Source organism: Trichechus manatus, unplaced genomic scaffold (genome assembly GCF_000243295.1).
Source record: "Trichechus manatus latirostris isolate Lorelei unplaced genomic scaffold, TriManLat1.0 scaffold00062, whole genome shotgun sequence".
NCBI lineage: Eukaryota > Metazoa > Chordata > Mammalia > Sirenia > Trichechidae > Trichechus > Trichechus manatus.
The window spans coordinates 1,893,789-1,916,302 of NW_004443998.1; the positions used below are offsets into that span (position 1 = coordinate 1,893,789).

The following is a 22,514-nucleotide window of genomic DNA, read 5'->3' on the forward strand; positions in this document are numbered from 1 at the left end:
CAATGAGATGGATTGACACAGTGGCTGCAACAATGGGCTCAAGCATAACAACGATTGTGAGGATGGCGCAGGACCGGGCAGTGTTTCGTTCTGTTACACACAGGGTCGCTGTGAGTTGGAGCTGACTCAATGGCACCTAACAACAACAACAAAAACAACAAACTTACTGGAGTCCCCCAAACTAACACACATCTAAATCGCTGGAGCAATTAGAAATTTGGTTTCAAGATGCATTTCAGCTTCAAGTTCTCTTAAAGAAAAAAAAAAAAAAAAAAGCACATATCCACATAGATTTTCAAACTCTGCTATTCTGTGCCCACTGAGGTTTCCTGTGATCCTTCAGCCAAAGAACCAACACAAGCAACAATGAACAATTTTTAAAGAGCTGTCTGGCTGAGAAGGCCTAAGTGCTGTCCTGGGAGACTAGAAGCTTGAGGACAGGGCAGGTAAAGGCAAGCCAGCACCGAAGCAAGTGACTGGAGGCACCCTGCCACCCGTGGCACTTCAGAGAAGTGTGGGCTTCTCAGGTTTCCAAAAACTGTCGGGGTGGGAGTTACCGCCCTTACACTCACTCAGGGTTAAACTCACCCTTTAATGCAGCTGTGTAAGGAAACGCAGGCTTATCAACGGACATCCCCGAGTGAGCAAGGCCTGAGAGACAGGAGCTGAAGACACAGAGGGCTCAAAGGCAAACATGAGATGAGACCCATCTGACTGGCACCATTACGTCTTTAGGGCTGAAGAATAGGCATCATTGCCGATACCAAGAGGACTATGCCAAGGGCAGGGGAGATGTTTGCTGCCTAGGGAAAAAAATGGATAAGGTCATTTCCTACACGTATTAGCCCTTAATGTGAACTGAGGATAGTAAAACGGCATTGCTACAACAGAAGAACGTTTACTTGTGTACTTCATTCCTACCAGTCAGTCCAGATCTTGGCAGGACCCCAGACAATCTAACCTGCAAAAGTCACCACCAGTCAGCTCAAGTCTTCACCCCAACACAGTCCTCATTAGGCAGACACGTTACAGAAACCATCTTACCACCTTGTCTATTCCGCTGAGAAATCTACTTTTGATAGTTCATCACTCACACCTGCTTACTTTCTACTGAAACCAATCTAGTTCTGCTAAGAATCATTCTTTCTCCCCTTCTCTTTTTTTTTTCTTAAGTAAAATAAAAAGGAACAAACAAAAAAACTTCCAGTCTGTCACCAGGAAGATTAACGCGCTGAGTTACTAGAAAATGTAACAATATTTCTACATCAGTTTGGACTGTAAGGATCTGACATTTGTGATGATTTGATCTGAATAAAAGCCAAGGGGATTATCTCTGAATAATATTAAAAATAACTGTTGGTAGACTTCTTGACAGAGCTGGACTTGGTGAAGGCAGTCCCACAGCCTGGAGTCCTGTGCCGAGCTGGGATGCGTAATGTCCCCTTCTGCAGTTCTTTAATAAGCTGTGCTTTTTGGTTTGGTTTAAGGGTACTTCCTTGAAGAATCTTACAGAAATGTAAGGGTGTCTTTCAAGGACCTTACTAAGGAAATGGCACAAGTTTTCTAAGCATGATACCGATCCACATTTTTGTATTAAAACACTCTCTTTGTTTTTTTAGCTGGAGAGTTTGTCAAATGGAGTTGGAGTCCATTGTGTTTCAAGCCTGCCCCCTTTCTTCCTAAACTCTGGAGACTGCTATATTTCCTTCAGGAATGCTATTTTCAAAGCAGACTAAGAGGGCGTTGCCCTGATAAACACACTTACAAGTTTATATGTAAAACCAGTTTTTTAAATTATAAAAATACATAGCATGAAACAGTCAGGGCTTGAGAAACGGTGCAGGGAGCACAAGTCTGCGACAAGGAGCATACAGCACATGCCAGCTGGTGTGCGGCGTGCTGGGATAACCATTTCCTTCAGGATCGAAAACCAAAAGCAAACCTGTTGCCCTTGAGTCGATTCTGACTCACAGTGACCCTACAGGACAGAGTAGAACTGCCCCACAGGGTTTCCAAGGAGCTGCTGGTGGATTCAAACTGCCGACTTTCTGGTTAGCAGCCATAGCTCTTAACCACTGCACCACCAGGGCTCCACTGAGGGTCAAACAAGGCTAAAAACATTCCCCAAACAATGCCGAATGGTAACTGGAGCTCCAGAAACTGTCCCTTAGGACAGGTCCCTGAGTGGTACAAATGGTTTGCGCTCAGCTGCTAACCAGAAGGTTGGCGGTTCAAATACACCCAGTGGCTCTGGGGAGAAAAGGCCTGGGGATCAAATTCCATGAGGTCACAACCACTGAAAACCCTCTGGAGTGCAGCTCTGCTCTGAAACACATGGGGTCACCATGAGTCGGAACTGACTTGACGGCCACGGGTTTGGTTGTTTTCTTTAACGAAAGAGACGTCAGGTTTTTCTCTCCTGAGTTCTCCGTCTGTGCAGCTTGTACCCCAGATGTTCACTGTGAACATTCCCAGGTGCTGAAGGCAGGAGGGAAACCTACCCAATCACACAAAGAAGGCACCACAGGAGCAGCCCATTTCTGATTCTTCCAGGCAATCCCTAACATCTTTCCACTCTCCCTACCCGCTGGAAACTTCATGGCTCATAAAAGCCTCCATCAGTGTGGGCAAAGGGAAGACAAAACTTAATATCGAGTCCTTTTTGTTTTTCCACATTCTTTAAAAAATCTGGTAGACTGAAATTATAATCCAAATCGAGGTTTTAAAATTTTTTTCTCTTCCATTTTTTATTAGTGAAACACCCTTGCCAAAAAAGTAGAAGTGTCAAAAAGAAAATAAAGAGGAAATTGGTTTACTCACTAGTAAAATGCACAGAAATCAATGACTAAAGGAGGTACAGTAGAGTACCCACCTAGAAATAGCCAGGGCACTGGTTTTAGCAGCAGTGCGGTGTAGCTGCAAGAACGTGGGCTTTGAAGAATGCAGACACCACCAACCTTCTACATTCGTGTGCCAACCACTCCTTCCCTGCCCCAGGTATTTTCAGAAGCGCTGCTATGCCAATTTTTTTATACACTACTGTAAAAAAAATTAGCATAGTGTGCTTACAAAAATAGCTCCTGGGGGAGAGGGAGTGGTTGGCAAACAAACCTAGGTGTGCGTTATTTGCATACAGTACAGTAGATCTGGGTCTGAATCCCCAGTTGTCACTAGCTGTGACCTGGAGTTACCTCCCCTGTAAAGCCAGGCTCATAACACATACTACTGTAAGAGAATGGCATGACGGCGTGTATAAAGGACTACACAGAACTTGGACCGCGACAGGCATTCTAGAAATGCTGGCTGCCCTCCCTCTCGTCTTGCTGCCTGGTATATCAGGGCCAACATATTAGCCTGAGGTGTATACACAGTATCTAGGTTCCTAAGGGTGGTAAGATTCTTTGGGTCCCTACAGACCTCAGCCTCCACCAAAACCTATAAATATTAGAGAGAAGAGGTGATACAAAGACATGCCGCTGGACTTCCATGTAACTCAGTGACAAAACAGAAATAAGAATCCATGACTTTGGACGCTGCCAAAGGAAACGAGGCCAGAATCTAAAGCGGGGGAGACTCCAGGCCCTCATCCGGAGCCAGTATTTAAGCAGCATACGCCTCCCAAATCTGAGCTGACACAAACCCACCCTATTTGTTACACTAACTCTTTTCTCCTTCCTCTAGAAAACAGACAATGAAGCCATTGATTTTGATTATACTGTTCTACTGCATGAATTCCCAACACAGGTAAAACACAAAATCGTACACAGAACTGTTTTTGTGAGAAGTTTCTGCAGATTATAATATTCTGTGACTCTTACTTCCTAGGAGATCATTCCCTGTCGTATTCACTTGGTCTGGTACCCTGGCAAACCACCGAAAGTGAAGTACCGCTGTCAAGAGCTGCAGACACCAGAAGAAGCCTCTGAAACGGAAGGATCTGCTGCAGCACCAACAGACTTCAGTATTGTCTGAAAAGAAAAAAGACCTGCTTATAGCAGATTCTAAACTAAATGACCATACTGAGCAGCCTAAATCATTATTTCAGTAAAATAGCTAAGGTATACAGCATTTTGAGTAACTTCGGAAAGCCTTGATTAGAGGTAAAGTCTCAAAAATTCAACAATGTTGGGTTTTTTGGTTTTTAACTCTGGGAGCATGTGCACACTAAACTCTGCTCAGAGTCACAGGGTCACCCGGAAAGTTCCTCTGAGTTTCTGCCCTAAAATATAAAACTAAGTCAATTAGCAAGTACTGCAACTGGATCAATAGGATTTTTTCTAAAATTGGTCTCATCTCTAAACCTGCATTTCTCATTATTTTAATCACATTGTAGCCAACTGTTTTATTTGCTAAATTGTCTCTTCCTAGCTGTAAATATATTTTTAACGCAAGCAAATTGTAGGGGAAAATATTAACTGTTTAAAAAGAATTTTACTATTTTTATGATTTCAAGCAACCATTCCTTTTTAACATGGTAGCTACTTTTAAATAAATGTTTACATTTCTAAATAATAAAATGTGTTTGTAAAGATTTGCATACAGACAAAATTTTGTGCTGAATTGGAACTGAGTAAAATCTTAATATTGCTTAAATTTTACAAACAGAAATTATACAAAATGTCTCATCAAATAAAGCTGTCTCTACCAACGTGTTAAATGGAACAAAAATGCCACAGTATAGGGAGAGCAATTAGGGTCACATATGTAAATTTTTGTATGAGAGACTAACTTGAATTGTAAACTTTCACTTAAACTACAACAATTAAACAAAAAAAAGAAAAAATGCAATTGAGAGAATATAAAATATTTAAATTTTCATTTCTAAGTACAACACTGGACCTAGTGTTGGCCTAAGTAATTTCTAATGTGTACCATAATCAAATTCAGTGAAGTACCTCCTCAAGGCAAGAAAAATTGATCCAGGAAATGTTGGTTGGCATCGTTTCCCTCTCAAAATTAGTATTATTTATTGGAACACTTAAATGAGTGTCTAACGACCTTCTGCCAGGTTCCTTAGCCAGTAACTGGTTAGAAAGACCAGCTTTAAAATATACCAAAACATTACTTTTAAGTCTGACTGACAGAAAATTAGAAAAGTTTCTACTAAAGAGACAAGTTTTATAGACATGAACTCTGACAAAAGAAAAGACAGACGATAATGTGACTTTTCAGCAGATCTAGTTTCTATTTTTTCTCTATTTAACACCCCAACCTTTTGCTTTCCTCTTCCCAACACCCACTTGATTTAAAGAGCCACCAACTCTGCGGCAGCTAACAATAAAAAAATGAGCATTTTGAAGGAAACCTCGGACGTCCCACCTCAGTGATAATGCAGAGAAAATACTCTTTTCCTAAAATTTCAAAGACCCAATCTACGAAGATTAAATCATGCAAAATCAAGCGATAAACTGCTCTAACCGAAGTTCCCTAAACCGTCCTCAGTAAAGACGCCAAGAGCGTTAAGGGAGCAGCTCCAGGTTGTACGTTCCTCAGCCTTGCAGGAGCACTGTCGGGGCTGGGAGGGGCCGCCACCTGGGAGTGCAGCTTTCCTGCCTCTCAGCTTCCTCAGAGTCCTCATACAAGCATTTTTAAGAAGTGAGATTAGGCCTACAAAATGAGGAAAGACCTCTAAGGTAATTCTTTAACGTGTGTATTCCAGCAAAACAGATTATGAACGGCAACAGACAACATACAAACACAATTTCCTATTTTATAAATTAACAAAAGCCGCAAAAGTTAAACCAACTACAAATTTCTCAATAATATCACTATTAGAATATCATTTCTAGCACAAATTCTAAAATTGCTAACTTGATTTCATTAACACTGATTTAACTAGCTAACAACAGAGAAAAGCTACCTCATCTGCCTTGACACACAAGAAAAACCTCAGTTCCCTAACCCCTCTTTTCACAAAGTCTAAATCAGTCTGAGCCGCTGACATTTACTTCTAACCAACGTTCAGAATTTAAAGACATCAGAATAATACTAGGATTTTTGTTTGCATTCCATTTGATTCTACTCAGAGTTTCATTTTTCTTTACCTGAATTATGAATTGTTAGACGTCAAAAAAGTTCTTTTGAAAGTCAGTTGGAAGCTTCTATAGTTGGCACTTGAATAATGTTCTCATGACACATGAATTTATTTTACCAATTTCTCTCAGCGTAGCACATTCTATGACCTATTCTGTGACCGTTCCTAGCTTAGAAAGTGCTGGGACCATATAGAAGGAGGTTGCTTGGCACTTATTGGAATGGATAAATGAATGTTCATAAAAAATCTTCTCTGAACACAGCTATTTCAGTAATGCATTCCAGTGTTACATATCTGAAGACACTTTCAGCAACAATCAAAATTCTAATTCCACCATTTATAGTTTTAGCATTGCAATTAGCCGTCTTCCACAAAGGGACGTATCCCGCACCCACATGTCACCATTTTCTCTGAGAGCTGCTAGGTGTCTCCTCTGGCATCCATTTTACGACTCATTCAGATTTCAAAAGCATTAAAATGTGAAAAACCTTAAAGTTCACTGAATTGATTAAACTTGAGTGATTTCACAACTAAAATTTAAGAGTGAGCAGGGAGGAAAGGAATTACAGAGTTACATTTTTAATACTGACTTTTTTTTTTAAAGGTAAAGTTATCAAGCTAAGAACCCAAACTCCAAAACTAATATCACACAAAAGAATATTAATACAACAAATCTGGATTTCTAGCTTTCATTTTCTATCTTGGGCCTATGCTCAGGCAATACGGTGATGGTCTTTCACCTTGCCTGCGTACTGGAATGGCCTGAAAGCTTTAAGGAGTCCCAGTGCTAGGTCCCCTCCTTTGAGTGACAGAATCAGAGCATCTGGAGGCAGGCCTGGTGTTTCTGTTCAGGGCTCCCCAGGTGCTTTATCAAGTGCAGCCAGGGTTGGGAACAGTGCGATACTGCCCAGTGCTGCTGCCATGATCCAACGCGTCTTTAAATTAGCCAACAATCAGCCTTCAGAATAGCAGTATACATATTCCCATTTATGAATTTTTTATATACTTTTCCTTGCTACAGACATTGGTTGGCATGTGGTCTTTACCAACTATAATGAAAAACGAGTGAGCAAGAGATGTGCATCCTGGTCCTGGAGCTGTCCCCACGTGGCTCTATTCCAGCCGCTCCCACCAGCTGGCTTGTATCGCCACCTACGAAATGCCGGTGTTGGATCTGATGTCTTGGATCTTCTCAGGCCCTGTAACTTTACAACTAGAATGTCTAACAAATCAAACACACATCCAAATTCACCCACCTTGGTTCTAACATTTCTGAGTGTCCGAAACAGCCCGAGGAGCTGTGCTAAGTTCAAAGTCACCTGGGAACGGCACAAGGTGCCGATGAAATGCCAAAGCAACCGCGCTTGTCGGGATCGATGCCATTACAGCAACAGGCATATTTACGGGGGAAGCGCACTTGGTGTTGAGAAGAATCCTAACTAAAGTTTCCATTGGAAAACTTAACAAGCTGTGTGGTCTTAGATGAGTTACTTACCCTCTCTGTGCCTTCACTTCCTCAACTGCAAAATGGCGCTGTGAGGACTAACTGAGATAATGCGCTTAAAGCATTTAAGACAATGCCTGGAAAACAAGTGCTGGATTTTTTTTCTAGAAACCTTAAAACATAAAGCCAAATCTATAAATCCAGAAAACCAAAGGCATTTAAAGTCAGTTATCTGACTTCTATTACCCAGTAAGCGGAAAGACCAGGATATGTCAGTGTCATCAGATAATCTCTGGATGAGGCAATTCCAAACAATATGATAGAGCTGCCTGGGAAAACCCCACTTATTCTGGAAACAAAACCTTAACATCTGTTCCTTCACAATCTCTATGAATACAATACTACAAATTCAACCAGCATTTACAAGTAAATGGAACTGATGGGCAGCAACTTTGTAGAAATGTATTTTATTATTTAGGGCTACAGGAACATTAGAATGAATACAGACAAGAATATCCTATGCCAGGGTCTGTCTCTCACTTCCAGAGGGCTGCAAGGACGTGACTTTACACTCCTAGAAGTAGGGGCAGCTACAAGTGAATTACAGAAGCCACACACTGAGGCAATCAGCCACATACAAGACAGCTAGAAATGTAGCTGGTGCTTTAATATCTCAACAAAGAATCTGAAAAACGCTGTGTATTAAGATCATACAAAATCCACTCTTAAACAAAAAAGCCTGTCCATTAAAAGCTGACACTCTTCCCCCGGACACCCTTTTAACTCAGAACTGAAGTCACTCCCAAAGTTCACCCTTCAGTCAAAGATTAAAAATAAAACGCGTTGCCTGAGTCGGTTCCAACTCATAGCGATCCTACGGGACAGGGTAGAACTGCCCCACAGGGTTTCCAAGGAGCAGCTGGTGGATTCAAACTGCCGACCTTTCGGTGAGCAGCCATCGCTCTTAACCACTGCGCCACCAGGGCCCCTCAGCCAAGGATTAGACGAGCCTATAAAACAAACAGTAACACACACGAGGAATGTGCTTCTTACTTCTATCAAGTACAAGAGACCAAATGGGCAACACCTGCCCAAAAGCAAAGACGAGAAGGCAGGAAGGGACAGGAAACCTGGACGAATGGACACGGAGCACCCAGGGCAGAAAGGGAGAGGGGGAGAGTGCTGACACATCGTGGGGATTGCAACCGTCACAGAACAACTTCTGTAGGAACTGTTGATGAGAAACTAATTTACTCTGTATACTTTCACCTAAAGCACAACTGAAAAAACAAAAAAAAAGCTGACATTCCCAGAAGTATCATGATACGTGCAATTTACTTTCAAGTGTTAGCAAAATAATAATTTTTAAAAATTAAAAAAATACAGAGGCATGAGACATAGATAAATGGACAAGAGATAAACAGATAAAGCAAATGCTGGAAGACAAATTATTATGACAGGATAAACTATTCTAAAAAACTGTTATCTGTTGAATTTAGATGGACAGCATATGGACATTCTTTGTACTATTTTTTCAGCTTTTCTGTATGTTGAAAATTCCTCTGATAAAAAATTTGTAAGTTTACATACATTCCAAGCTTAGAAGGATAACCAAAATTAGTCTCTTCCTCCCTTAAATAAATACTAAATACATTTCAGAAATAATTGTATTTTTTGATAAAGTATAAAATGTATCAATAGAGTTGAGATATTATACACAGAATTATCTCTGAATATACCAGAAGGTTTCTATAACTCCTTGTTTCAGCAGCCTGAATCCATCCCATTGGAATTCATCCAAGTATTGAAACCTTGCAGACTCAGTTAAAGTTTGATCTCAAAACTCAAAGTGAGGATAGTCAGCTCTTGGCTTTTCCTTTCTTTACTGGAAGTTGACCTGTAGCTTCCAAATACTTATTAATCAGATCTTCCTGGGTGGATGGTGAACATGGCTGATATCTGCAGTACTCCATTGTATACTCTCCCTTCCCCTAGAGTCAGAAAAACAAAAAGCAAAGAAAGTTTTTTTTTTGTTTTTTTTTTTAAATCATTAAGTAAAGTCGAGCAAAGACAGGATTTCACGATACGATCACTCTGCAGGGCGGCTTTTGACGAGTACTACAGTACAGCTTAAAACTTGCTTACCTCTGTGCATGATCTGAGCTCAGTGGAATAACCAAACATCTCACTTAGAGGGACCTGAAAATAAACACAGGGACATCTCAGAGTTGCTGACTGAAACGTTTTAGAGAAAACGACAGACAGCCCTCGGCCGTTTCATTCCCTTAGGTTCTACTATTGCTTAAAGAATCAAAAGCCAAAGAGAAACATATTTTCACTTATTTAATCCAAGTGGAAACCCTCATTTGAAGATAATTTTATTTGACGGTTACAACCAGAAGGCAAACCTTTCAGTTCCTCAGACCGCCAGCTGACACCATTGATGACCCTCCCTCCTCATCCCCAGCCCGCTCCCCGGCCTCAGTTCAAGCATTCAGAAGCGTTTCTCCCGTGGAAACGTTAACACGACTTCGCTGTGGACGCCTCAGGGATACGCTGCAAGTAGCCGCCTCCAAGGAGGCTTTGTGTGATGCGATAAATACCTTCTCCCCTGCTATTTAAGTCAGGTAAAGCGGAGGCAGGTGAACTATTACTCCAATAAACTAGAGAGAATGGATTCATAATAAAGCAGCTACGCAAATAAAGCCATAACGAGAAAGATAATCATGCATCTACAGAAAATGACAAATTCACAAACGGCCACGTGAAATGCATCTTATTTTCGGCTTCAGCACTTAAGAGTTGTTCCAAGAGCAAATTACAGAAACTGCTGCACACACGGAGCCACAAACAGGGAAATGTGGCACTTTGCTCTACAACCTCCACAAACAAAAGCCAACTGATTTCCTTCTGTGGTTAATGAGGCAAGATTGCCAGCGACGGGCAGTACTCACATCTGCGTACAGTGTGAAGAAGTCCTCAATTCCATCCTGCCCCGTGATCACCCCGTGGCGACGGTTAACTCCCGCAATCACCACTCCCTGAAATTCATTTGGGGCAACGATTTCCACAGACATAACAGGTTCAAGAATACACAATGTTCCATTGGCCAGGGCTGGGTTAAAACAAACAAACATTTTATTAATCTCCCCTGAACAAACTGGGGCTCTTTTCTTTTTTTTTGCATTTCAATAACTTTATTGAAAGGTATATTCCTTAATACCAAAACATAATGGTAGTTTGTTACTTCACCTCTGCCAACTCAAAATTAACAGTGATGTATTCAAAATATTGAAATGTTACCAGCCATCTGGGAAAACTGAAATGTTATCCACCAAAGATAGTTTACAAAAGTCAAATATAAGCTACACTGTGGTTTTTTGGCTTATTTTTCAGTGCATATTTATCCATAAATATCCATAACATGATGTCAAAAGTAAATCTGAATTGGTTAAAATCATTCTGGATGGTCTCAGGCTACGTAATGCACTGAGTAGCCGTTTACGACACTTCAACGTTGTAGATCTCACATTCTTTGACTTACACGGAAAATCTGAACACTACCTCAGCTACCTTCTAATTATTAAGGTGCCCGCTTAACTTTTCTTAAGACTTTATTTTGGCACTGTAGGGCATTTAATGAAAGTATACTCTGTTCCTTTTAAACAAAATTCTAAATTAGAGGCAATGGCAGTTTTATAAAAACAGTCCTGAGTAAAAACTTTTGGTGCGGGGGGGCTCTTTCCATCCAGATAGTGAAAGGGAGATGGAAGGCGTTCTCCCAAAGGAACACGCATGATGATGATGTTAAAATATTTGATTTGGACTCATTTTTCTAGCAGTAGTACCAGTCAGTCTTCTAAATGGAAGTTCTAATAAGGCAATACTTAATGCTAATTTTTATCCTGAAAACTCACTGTAGTGTAAAGAATACTAAAAGAGATCTGAAAATTTGATCGAGTCCTTCACCATCTAAATTATCCAGTGTAGGTTACTTATCCTCTTTCTGAAAATCTTCAGAGGTAAGGAAACTGTTAGTCTTTGACCAAGGTAAGCCCACCCTTTCTTTCTGGATCCCAGCGGACGGCTGTTCTTAAATGTAACTGTAAGAAAATAACTTTCATCTCGGGGAGGAGAAGGGTGGAGACAATAACCAAGCCACCTGAGCTCTGTCTGTCCTTCTGCAGGCTCAACAATTTCTGATTGAGAATCAGAAGACCAAGCTTCTAGCTTCTACTCTGCCTCTAACAAGGCAAAACACAGTTGATCCAGGTTTCAAGTTTCTTCACCTACAAAATAAAGACATTGGTCTAGATGTTGTTGTTGCTGTTAGATGCTATTGAGTCAGTTCCAACTCATAACAACACTATGTACAACACTGTTCGAGCCTACTGTTTCAGCCACTGTGGTCAATCCATCTTGCTGAGGGTCCTCCTCCTTTTTCACTGACCCTGTACTTTAGCAAGCATGAAGTCCTTCTCCATGATCCCTCCTGATAACATGTCCAAACTTGCTTCTAAGGAGCACTCTGGCTGTACGCCTTCCAAGACGGGTTCGTTTGTTCTTCTGGCAGTCCACGGTATGGTCAATATTCTTTGCCAACATCATGATTCAAAGGCATCGATTCTTCTCCTTCTCCGGTCTTCCTCATTCACTGTCCAGCTTTTGCGTGCACATGAGGTGATGGAAAACACCATGGCTTGGGTCAGGCGCACCTCAGTCCTCAAAGTGACATCTTTGCTCTTTAACACTTTAAAGAGGTCTTTTGCAGCAGATTTCGCCAACGCAATGCGTCGCCTGATTTCTTGACTGCTGCTTCCATGGGTGTCGATTGTGGATCCAAGTAAAATGAAGTTCTTACAGCTACAATCTTTTCTCTGTTTATCATGATGTTGCTTATTGGTCCAGTTGTGAGGATTTTTGTTTTCTTTATGTTGAGGTGCTATCCACACAGAAGGCTGTAGTCTTTGATCTTCACCAGTAAATGCTTCAAGTCCTCTTCAATTTCAGCAAGCAAGTATTGGACTAAATGCTAGGGGCCATGTAGCACGAAAACTCAATGCTTATGTTTATTTTTCATCTCACTAAACACAAAACTAGGACATTTCTCACTGTGACAAACACTGACTGATGTTTAAATGTATCAGTGTAGAGAGAATACAGTAAAACTTCAAACTCTCATACTTAATTTGGAAGCTGAGATAGTGCAGAATACTACTACAGCATCAGACTAGCTGAATTATCTCCAAACAAAAGTTCTAAGCAAAACACAGAAAGTATGACAAAGAAAATAATTTATTTTTAAATAATCAGTTTTTTCCAAAGTATCAATTTGTTTATAATAACCTAATCAGCACTTTCTTATATAGTCATCAAAGCACTTCTTGTAAAGATACTCTTAGCTTAGGTCCAATAATGATATGAAGAGATATGTAATATACTTGCATTTCTTTTAAACATTTTCTAATTCAAATCATTTCCTAGCTCAGATCTACCTTTGACTAAAGAGTCCTAAGTAGTGAATTTTGTTCTGAAAAGAGGAACAAAATGAACACATGGAAACATTCCAGACACCTAAGCTTCATCAGCTAACTCTGCAGAACCCTCTGCAGGTATCTCAAGATGATGATTAACGATTCTAGTCTGTAGAGACAGCTCTGTTTCTTGGCTTATCACAACACCAGAGCTTCCTCAGCTCTAAAGACATCCAATAAATATGAATAAAGGCACCCAGAAAGAGAGATGTCTTGATCAGACATATCACGATTTAACTACAGATTATCCAGTGTTGTCAGTTGGTTAGTAACGTGAAAGCGTCAGGGTGTGAAAGGGTCACATGTTAAAGGAAGGGGCCACGTGTACAGGTGCCCATCACTTAACTGTTGAGGACAGCCTTGCAGTTCAGTTACATATTCCCTCACCTGCTCCCTTCTTTTTAACTCCCTCTTTCTTCCTACATCCATCTCCTGATCTACTTCCAAATGAACCTTGCCCTTACACACGCCTTCATCTAAACTTATTCCATATCACAAGACTCCAGAGCTACCTCACCTGCTGTTTTCAACAGCCACATGGCAGCTAAGTCCTAAACACAATATTTTCTAAAGCAGATTCACGTGGTCTACAGCTTCTCAGGATAGAAAGTGAAACTATCGATACCATCAGAGGATCTTTGAAGCCGGAAGTGATGGAAGGACAGTAATGTTTCTATTTCAGGCCACTAGGAATGATGTTGATATTACCAGACCACGTGCCAAAGAGGCTGTGTGAGGAGGTGGTCAGGGGCTCGGACCCTGGTCTGGGTTTAACTCTTAGCTCTACCACCAATTAGCTTGTAACCTAGGGCCACTCAGTTAACTGCTCAGAGTCTCTGTGAGGATGATTCATGTAAAGTACTCAGCAGAATACATGGCACATGAGTGACCAATAACTGTGACTATGACCCCCTTAGACAAACTAACTGGGAAACAGGCAGCATGGCGTGGTGTTACGTCGAAGGTAATATACTGCACGAACAGGGGTTAACACTCCCTGTGCCCAAGTGTTTTCAAGCACGTTCTCACTTAAAATTCATAGAACTAGCACCTCCAAGCTGCCCAGGGAAAGTTCCACTGCCTTGCTCATTTCACATAGTAAGGATGGGAAAAGCTAGGATTCAGACTCACAGCCCAGCACCTGATGTGGCAGAGGATCAAAGAAGAGGCACTGCCAAGCTGAGTAAGATAACGCAGACTCTGGCGAGGCCGTGATCTCTCCTGCAGATCGGCTCTAAGTCCAGCGTTAACCAGGTAGGTCGAGCATGATGCTCTTCCTGAAAAAACGGGCACTGAAAAAACGGACAGTCATACTCACAGGGTGAAACACCAAGGCAACAGTCCATTTCACATTTTAGTGTCAGGCTACAGCATTAATGAATCTCGGAGGCAAAGGTAAAATTTGATTCAAATTAGCTCCAGCTTTCATTTTTTAAGGAAAAGTACATGGGAAACTGAAATATTTTTCTCCCAATTTTTGACAATGCAGAATAGCACAGAAGTTTAAGGTATTCTAATCATGAAGCTCATCTACCAACATTTTCACCCGGACACTCTCATATGGCATTCAGTAGGTGTTTATCTATGAAAAGCTGATTTTCTATCTGAGCTTGAAGGAACTTCCATCCACCCTTTCACAGTTTCATCTTTCAGTGATGGAGAAGTGAAAATCAACCGAAGAAAGAGTAAACGAATTCACTTTTTTTTGCAAGCACCCAGCTTGTCTCCAAATGTGTGTAGGGCAAAAATAATACTGCTCAACTAATTATAATCTACTGCTTTTCCTTTGCATAACTACCAGGAAATTAATCATATTACAATATTTGTGTAGATATATATTTAATTGTATCATGTTTTAGGTGAAACTTTACAGCACAAATTAGTTTTTCATTCAAAAATATATACACAAATTGTTTTGTGACATTGTTGCAATCCCCACAGTGTGTCCGCACTCTCCTCCTTTCCCTTTCAACCTTGGGTTCTCCGTGTCCATTGGACCAGTTTTCCTGTCCCTTCCTGCCTTCTTGTCTTTGCCTTTGGGCAGGTTTTGTCCATTTGGAATATTTGTATATTTAAGCAAGTAAGCAAAGGTAAATGTACATATCCAACTCTTCAGTTAATATTTATGTGTGTATATTTTTCATGGTTATATATGTACACTTTTATGGATATAGATACATTTTATGGACATATACATCTATATTTATATATATTTATATTTAAATATTTCTGCTGTGTTGTTAGGTGCCATCGAGTTGGTTCTAACTCAAAGCAACCCCATGTTCAACAGAACGAAACACTGCCCAGTCCTGAGCCATCTTCAAAATTGTTGCTATGTTTGACCCAATTGTTGCAGCCACTGTGTCAATCCACCTCATTGAGGGTCTTCCTTTTCTTCACTGACCCTCTACTTTACCAAGCATGATGTCCTTCTCCAGGTTCTGGTCCCTCCTGATAACATGTCCAAAGTACATGAGATGAAGTCTCACCACCCTTACTCTTCTAAGGAGCATTCTGGCTGTAACTCCATCCAAGACAGATTTGTTTTTTGTTCTGGCTGTCCACGGTATATTCAATATTCTTTGCCAACACTGTAATTGAAAGGCATCAATTCTTCGGTTTTCCTTATTCATGACCCAGCTTTCACATACATATGAGGCGAGCAAAATACTTTAGTCAGGCGCACTTTAGTCCTCAAAGTGACACCTTTGCTTTGTAATACTTTAAAGAGATCTTTTGAAGCAGATTTGCTCAATGCAATACGTCATTTGAATTCTTGACTGCTGCTTCCATGGGCGTTGGTTGTGGATCCAAGTAAAACAAAATCTTTAACAACTACAATATTTTCTCTGTTTATCATGATGTTGCTTATGGGTCCAGTGGTGAGGATTTCTGCTCAATGTTGAGGTGTAATGTGCACTGAAGGCTGTGGTCTTTGATCTTCATCAGTAAGTGCTTCAAGTCTTCTTCACTTTCAGCAACTAAGGTTGTACATTTGCATATCAAAGGTTGTTAATGAGTCTTCCTCTCATCCTGATGCCCGAGTTCTTCGAGTTCTTCCTATAGCCCAGCTTCTCAGATTATTTGCTTAGCATACAGACTGAGTAAGTATGGTGAAACGATACAACCCTGACACACACCTTTCCTGATTTTAAACCATGCAGTATCCCTTTGTTCCATTCGAATGACTGCCTCTTGATCTATGCACAGGTTCCTCATAAGCACAATTAAGTGTTCTGGAATTCCCATTCTTCACAATGTTAGCCATAATTTGTTATGATCCATACAGTCGAATGCCTCTGCATAGTCAATAAAACACAGGTAAACATCTTTCTGGTATTCTTTGCTTTCAGCCAAGATCCATCTGACATCAGCAATGATATCCCCTCATTCCACGTCCTCTTCTCAATCTGGCTTGAATTTCTGGCAGTTCCCTGTCGATGCACTGCTGCTATTGCTTTTGAGTTATTTCCAGCATAATTTTACCTGCAGGTGATACTGGTCAATAATTTCCACATTCCACTGGATCACCGTTCTTTGGAACAGGCATCTATATGGATCTCTTTCAGTCAGCTGGCAAGGTAGCCGTCTTCCAAATTTCTTGGTATAGACAAGTGAGTGCTTCCAGCATTGCATTTGTTGAAACATCTCAGTTGGTGTTCTGTCAATTCCCGGAGCCTTGTTTTTTGCCAGTGTCTTCAGTGCAACTTGGACTTCTTCCTTCAGTACTGTCGGTTCCCGATCCCATGCTGCCTCCTGAAATGGCTGGATGTCGACTAATTCCTTTTGGTATAGTGACTCTGTGTATTTCTTCCATCTTCTTTTGATGCTTCTTGCTTCGTTTAATATTTTCCCTGTAGAATCCTTCAGTATTTGAATTTTTTCTTCAGTTCTTTCAGCTTGAGAAATGCCGAGTGTGTTCTTTCCTTCTGGTTTTCTAATGCCAGGTTTTTGCACATTTCATTATAATACTTTACTTTGTCTTCTCAAGCTGCCCTTTGGAATCTTCTGTTCACCTCTTTTACTTCATCATTTCTTACATTTGCTTTAGGTACTCTACATTCAAAAGCAAGTTTCAGAGTCTCTTCTGACAACCGTTTTGGTCTTTTCTCTTTCCTGTCTTTTTAATGACTTTTTGCTTTCTTCATGTACGATGTCCTTGATGTCACCTCTCAACTCGTCTGGTCTTCGGTCATTAGTATTCAATGTGTCAAATCTATTCTTGAGATGGTATCTAAATTCAGGTGGGATATACTCAAGGTTGTACTTTGGCTCTCATGGACTTGTTTTAATTTTCTTCAGCTTCAACTTGAACTCACATATGAGCAACTGATGGTCTGTTCCGCAGTCGGCCCCTCACCTTGTTCTGACTGATACTGAACTTCTTCTCCATTGTCTCTTTCCACAGATGTGGTCGATCTGATTCCTGTGTATCCTGTGAGGTGAGGTCCACGTGTATAGTCGCCGCTTCTGTTGCTGAAATAAGTTGTTGGTTTTGCAAAATTCTATCATGTGATTTCCCACACTGTTTCTATCACCAAGACCATATTTTCCAACTACTGATCCTCCTCTGTTTCCAACTTTTGCATGCCAATCAACAGTAATTATCAATGCATCTTGACTGTATCTTTCATCAATTTCAGACTGCAGAAGTTGGTAAAAATCTTCAACTTCCTCATCTTTGGCATTAGTGGTTGTTGAGTAAATTGGAATAACAGTCGTAGTTACTGGTCTTCCTTACGGGCATATGGATATTATCTTATCACTGGCAGCGCTGTATTCCAGGATAGATCGTGAAACGTTCTTTTTGACCATGAAAGCGACGCCATTCCTCTTGTGGTCTGTCAGTCCTGGCATAGTAGACCATATGACTGCCTGATTGAAAATAGCCAATTGCAGTACATTTCAGCACACTAATACAGATATAGAAGCAGTTAAAAAGAACGAGGCTGTTTGTTAACTATTAACCATGCCAATTATCTGGCTTTATGTAACCTCTATCTCCAGGAAAGCTACTAATTTCTAGCCAATAAAAGAACTAGCATAGCACAATTGCTGATTTTTAATTTGTTCTAACAGCACTTCTAAAAGGTATATCAAGTGATTATAATTACCAGTTTTTTATTAAAACGGCAAACACTTAAGAGAGCAAGAGGCAAGGTTTCCTTCTGAGCCCAGGGCCTTGTTCCCCTTGTGATTCCATCACCCTGTTTCCTGTTAACACAATCTTCAGATCGTGACAGGATTTCTAGAACATAGATTTCAACTGTCTATTTAGTAGAGAGCTGGTATAAAGAAAATGAAGGATATGGAAGAGATGAGAAAGAATAAACTCTCTGGCTTCCAGACACAACTTCAATGTTCCTTTGCTGAATAACCCTGATGTCAAACTGCTGTACTGTCATTTACTTTCCTCTCTGAAAGGCAAAGAATCAGAGTCCAGTTGTTTAGGGTTCTGGTTCATCAGGGTTTTTTTACCACACATATTATTCTGTGTGTGAGGGTTGACAATTTTAGCAGGTTAGCACCGTGAATAAGCATATTCTTTCAAAATATTTCGCCATCCTCAAAATGCCTAAAGCCTACAACGTCATACATGAAAAAATTACAGTACTTACAAATTCATGGATTCCCTGGCACTTGAATAAGCCACTAAAAATGGCATGATTGCAGTTAATGTTTCTTTGTTCCCTGGTGTGGTGCCTAGGGCTCTGGGTGGACAAGACCACGGATGCCTTCCGTGGTTCTGACGTCCACTGGCAGGAACAGACATGCTAAGGCCGTGGGGACCAGGACACAGCATACCTTGTTTCAGAGCACCTTCTCCTGCTCGGATGAAAGAGATCTCATTGGAATCAACCATGTGGTGTGCGCCATCTTGCAGGACAAACCGGAGACCAGAGAGTTTGTGACCAGAAAGAGGGCCCGTCTCACAGGCATCCAAAAACCCCTGTTACAGAAAACAGCTTCTGGAGTGAGTGGGCTTCACCTGCAGGTGCATTATCAAGAACCAACACACAGTAGTGCTCAGAAGTTTCTCGTTTCTATGTATATTTCAGTTCTCAAAAAAGAATTTCTAAAAAGTAGAGCAACTTTACTATTTCAGCTTTATTATTATGGTATCAGACGAGCGGTCCCTGGAAAAGCCTGTTACGGAAAGGTGTGCACTACTTTCCAAGTGTTGCTCAGAGCGCTAACAATCACTTTCTCATAACCTCATCTTCAGGAATTACTGCACTCTCAAAACCCATTAGGATCTTAATTTTACAATGAGCAAACAGAGGAAAGGCAAAACTAAGAAACTCCCCTAGGTTTTTTTTTTGTTTTTTTGATGGAGGTTTAAAGAAAACTTCCATCAAAACCAGCATTTATGCAACACGTGTGTTTTGAACTCTACCATGCATCTGTAACTGCTCTGCCTCATTTCCAGATCACATTACAGCTTCAGTGTTTGTTACTCAATGTCAGAAAGAACTACAATTAAGATCATTTCATTCTTCCAAATGCAATTCTTCTTTTAAAAAAAATCAGCTTCACTGAGTTATAATTATGGACAATATACTGCACATATTTAAAGAGTACGATTCAGTAAGTGTGCAATTTTTGTTCACTCAGTTACTTAAGTATCTGTAGAACTCCCGCAAAAAAAAAAAAAGGTCAGCTTTTCTTGGCAAGACAACCACAGGCTCCACACACAGTGAAATGTGTTCCTGACATTTCAAAACCACAGGCGATGTTCGCTGAAAAATAGCCAAGCCCCCCTTTACCTACATTATGAAGAGATTTAAAAGTGTGTGAATGACAAAATATTGCCTTGAAACAGAACATAATGAAATATGATGATAAAAAACGTTACTGCCACTGAAACCAAAATTATAACCTGTGAACAAGGATTTCTAAGTTAAAAGGTTAAAAAAAAATTCTCAGTCTGTAAGAATAAACACTTGCCTTAAAGTAACTGACTACCCAACAAACCAGTAACCCCTCACACATGCAAGCGCTTCACAGTTCCTAAGGAACTTCGCACAATCTTATCTGATCCGCAGTTTTGTGAGGCGTGCAGGTTTATTTTATTACCAGTTTACAAATGAAGGAACTGATTCTGAACACTGATGTACCAAAGACCACACTGAGCGGCAGCAGAGAGGACAGCAGCAGAGGCCAGGTGCTAGGTCATTCACTAGAACGGTACCCACAACACTTATAAATCCACAGGGACTACTGCAAATTTTAACTGCTGATCACAACTGATGAAGCAGTTGCAATTTATCAAGAGAAATGTGACAACTATGATTAAGAAACAGGATGAAAATCTCCTGTTATTGTCACTGCATATATTCATAGCTCTTGAATAAATGAATTGAAGATTCGAAATCAGATGGTAACAACCAGATAAAGCAGCACGACTGTAGGTAAAACAAAGTGTGGCAGACAATGTGGCAGAAAGAAGAAGTATGAATGGGATACTGCTTTTAAGAAATAAAAATGGGAGGAGGCTTCTTTTTTTACCTTTTCTACAGCAGGCACAAACTGCTTTGGAATGTTTGACCCGAAGGTTTCGTCTAAAAACTCCAACTTGGTGTAGTTCTCCGGGTCCAGGGGCTCCAGCACACCCGTCACCTTCCCAAACTGGCCCGCACCCCCTGATTGTTTTTTGTGCGTAAACTCAAACCTGAAAGCGATTCAGGAAGGAAAAAACCAACAGAGCATTACGTTAATTACCAAACTAAGTCACTCCTACTAATTTAAATGACAAACCACATTTAACCGTGTTCATTTTTTCCTTTGACTATGGGGCCACTGCTAGAGAGTTTTACTGTGGAATTTATTTTAAAAAGAATCTTCTCTTTTCTGTTCTTATTCGGGGTGAGGGCAGGGAACACCTCCCAAACAATCAACAGCTTTCTTTAGTTCTGCCCATTCTGAATTTCACAAGTAAAAAGCAAGAGTCAAGTAATTAAGATAAAAAGGCTCGTCTAAGGTTCTTGTTCTAGTGATCTGCATTCCAAAGAGCTTACCCGCAGCCTCTGGCAGGCTCCCTGGCACACAGCGTTCTCTCCCTCAATTGCTGTAACCAGGGACACTGAATGGAAAATAGGAGCTCTGACGCCACAGTTTACTCACTGAGCTAATTCCTCTTTGATTTTACTGCTTGGGCACTATAAACAGGCTCAAAACAAGAAGAGTTTCGGGCGGGAAAATTAACACCTGGAAGTGATTAATGGCAAAATGGCAGGGACTAACATGAATAAGCCATGCACAGAAACCCACCGCCGTCAGTTCTGACTCACAGCAGCCCTACAAGACAGAGTAGAACTGACCCATATGATTTCCATGGCTGTAATCTTCATGGAAGCAGACTGTCACATCTTTGTCCCACAGAGCAGCTGGAGGGTTCAAACGGCTGACCTTTTGGTTAGCAGCCGAGTGCTTACCACTGTGCCACCATGGCTCCAGCCATTCATATAAACATATATGTCGTTGTTAGGTGCCACTGAGTTGGTTCTGACTCATAGCAACCCGATGTACAACAGAACAAAACACTGCCCGGTCCTGCACCATCCTCACGATCATTGTTATGCTTGAGCCCACTGTTGCAGCCACTGTGTCAATCCACCTCATTGAGGGTCTTCCTCTTTTCCTCTGACCCTCTACTTTACGAAACATGATGTCCTTCTTCTGACACTGGTCCTTCCTCATAACATGTCCAAAGTACGTGAGACAAAGTCTCACCATCCTCGCTTCTAAGGAACATTCTGGATGTACTTCTTCCAAGACAGACTTGTTCGTTCTTCTGGAAGCCCATATTCTTCAACAACATCACAATTCAAAGGCATCAATTCTTCTTCGGTCTTCCTTACTCACTGTTCAGCCTTCACGTGCATATGATCGAAAACACCATGGCTTTGGTCAGGCACATGTTAGTCCTTCAAGTAACATCTTTGCTTTTTAACACTTTAAAGAGATCTTCTGTAGCAGATTTTCCATATATATACACACATATACATATATATACGTACATATAAACACAGGTCAATGTTTACTTCAAGCCACTAATGGCAACATAAATAGGAAATAATAAGCATTTTACATACATATTATGCCTATCTAAACACAGGCTGCCATTTCAATGAGACATTACACAGTACCTACTGTATGCATTTCTTCCTTTAAATTGAAACCTTCCTCAACATAATAAGATGAAAGAGGCCAGCTGCTTTCAACGTTATCTGCAGACAACTGCAAGTTAACGGACATCAATGAGCGTGTTCTTGCACACAGATCTGAGTGCTTGGAAGAAGTAAGTATCAGTATCAGTAGGAGATGCCATCTTGAAAGAGGAGATTTCACAGAGAGGCTAAGCGGGAATGTGCCCGGTTAAATGCCTTTAAATAATATCCCAGCGGCCAAGAGCTTCACGATGGGCCAGGAAAACAAAATGCTGAAAGGCTAATCTTCCTGGGAGAAAAGAAAAAAACAGCAGGTATCTAGACTACAAGGG

At 40.8% G+C, this 22,514-nt stretch overlaps 2 protein-coding genes across 4 annotated transcripts in view; one reads left to right on the plus strand and one right to left on the minus strand.

Annotated features, from left to right (window-relative positions):
* RARRES1 (retinoic acid receptor responder 1) overlaps positions 1-4,512 on the plus strand; it is a 35,318-nt gene extending 30,806 nt beyond the window's left edge. Inside the window, exons 7-8 of the mRNA XM_023733839.1 lie at positions 3,682-3,744; positions 3,826-4,512. Of these exons, the coding sequence (XP_023589607.1) occupies positions 3,682-3,744; positions 3,826-3,972 (210 nt within the window). The 3' untranslated portion in view covers positions 3,973-4,512. The remainder of the gene's footprint in view (positions 1-3,681; positions 3,745-3,825) is intronic.
* A 4,087-nt stretch (positions 4,513-8,599) lies between these two features.
* Positions 8,600-22,514, minus strand: part of GFM1 (G elongation factor mitochondrial 1) — a 53,926-nt gene continuing 40,011 nt past the window's right edge. For 2 of the 3 annotated variants that reach the window (XM_023733864.1, XM_023733863.1), the window contains 5 exons: positions 20,522-20,684; positions 18,818-18,962; positions 10,433-10,593; positions 9,624-9,677; positions 8,600-9,469 (listed from right to left, as the gene is read on the minus strand). In XM_023733864.1, the coding sequence (XP_023589632.1) occupies positions 9,338-9,469; positions 9,624-9,677; positions 10,433-10,593; positions 18,818-18,962; positions 20,522-20,684 (655 nt within the window). In that variant the 3' untranslated portion in view covers positions 8,600-9,337. Of the gene's footprint in view, positions 9,470-9,619; positions 9,678-10,432; positions 10,594-18,817; positions 18,963-20,521; positions 20,685-22,514 lie in introns of those variants that run through there. The other variant, XR_002824548.1, reaches the window with a different exon arrangement.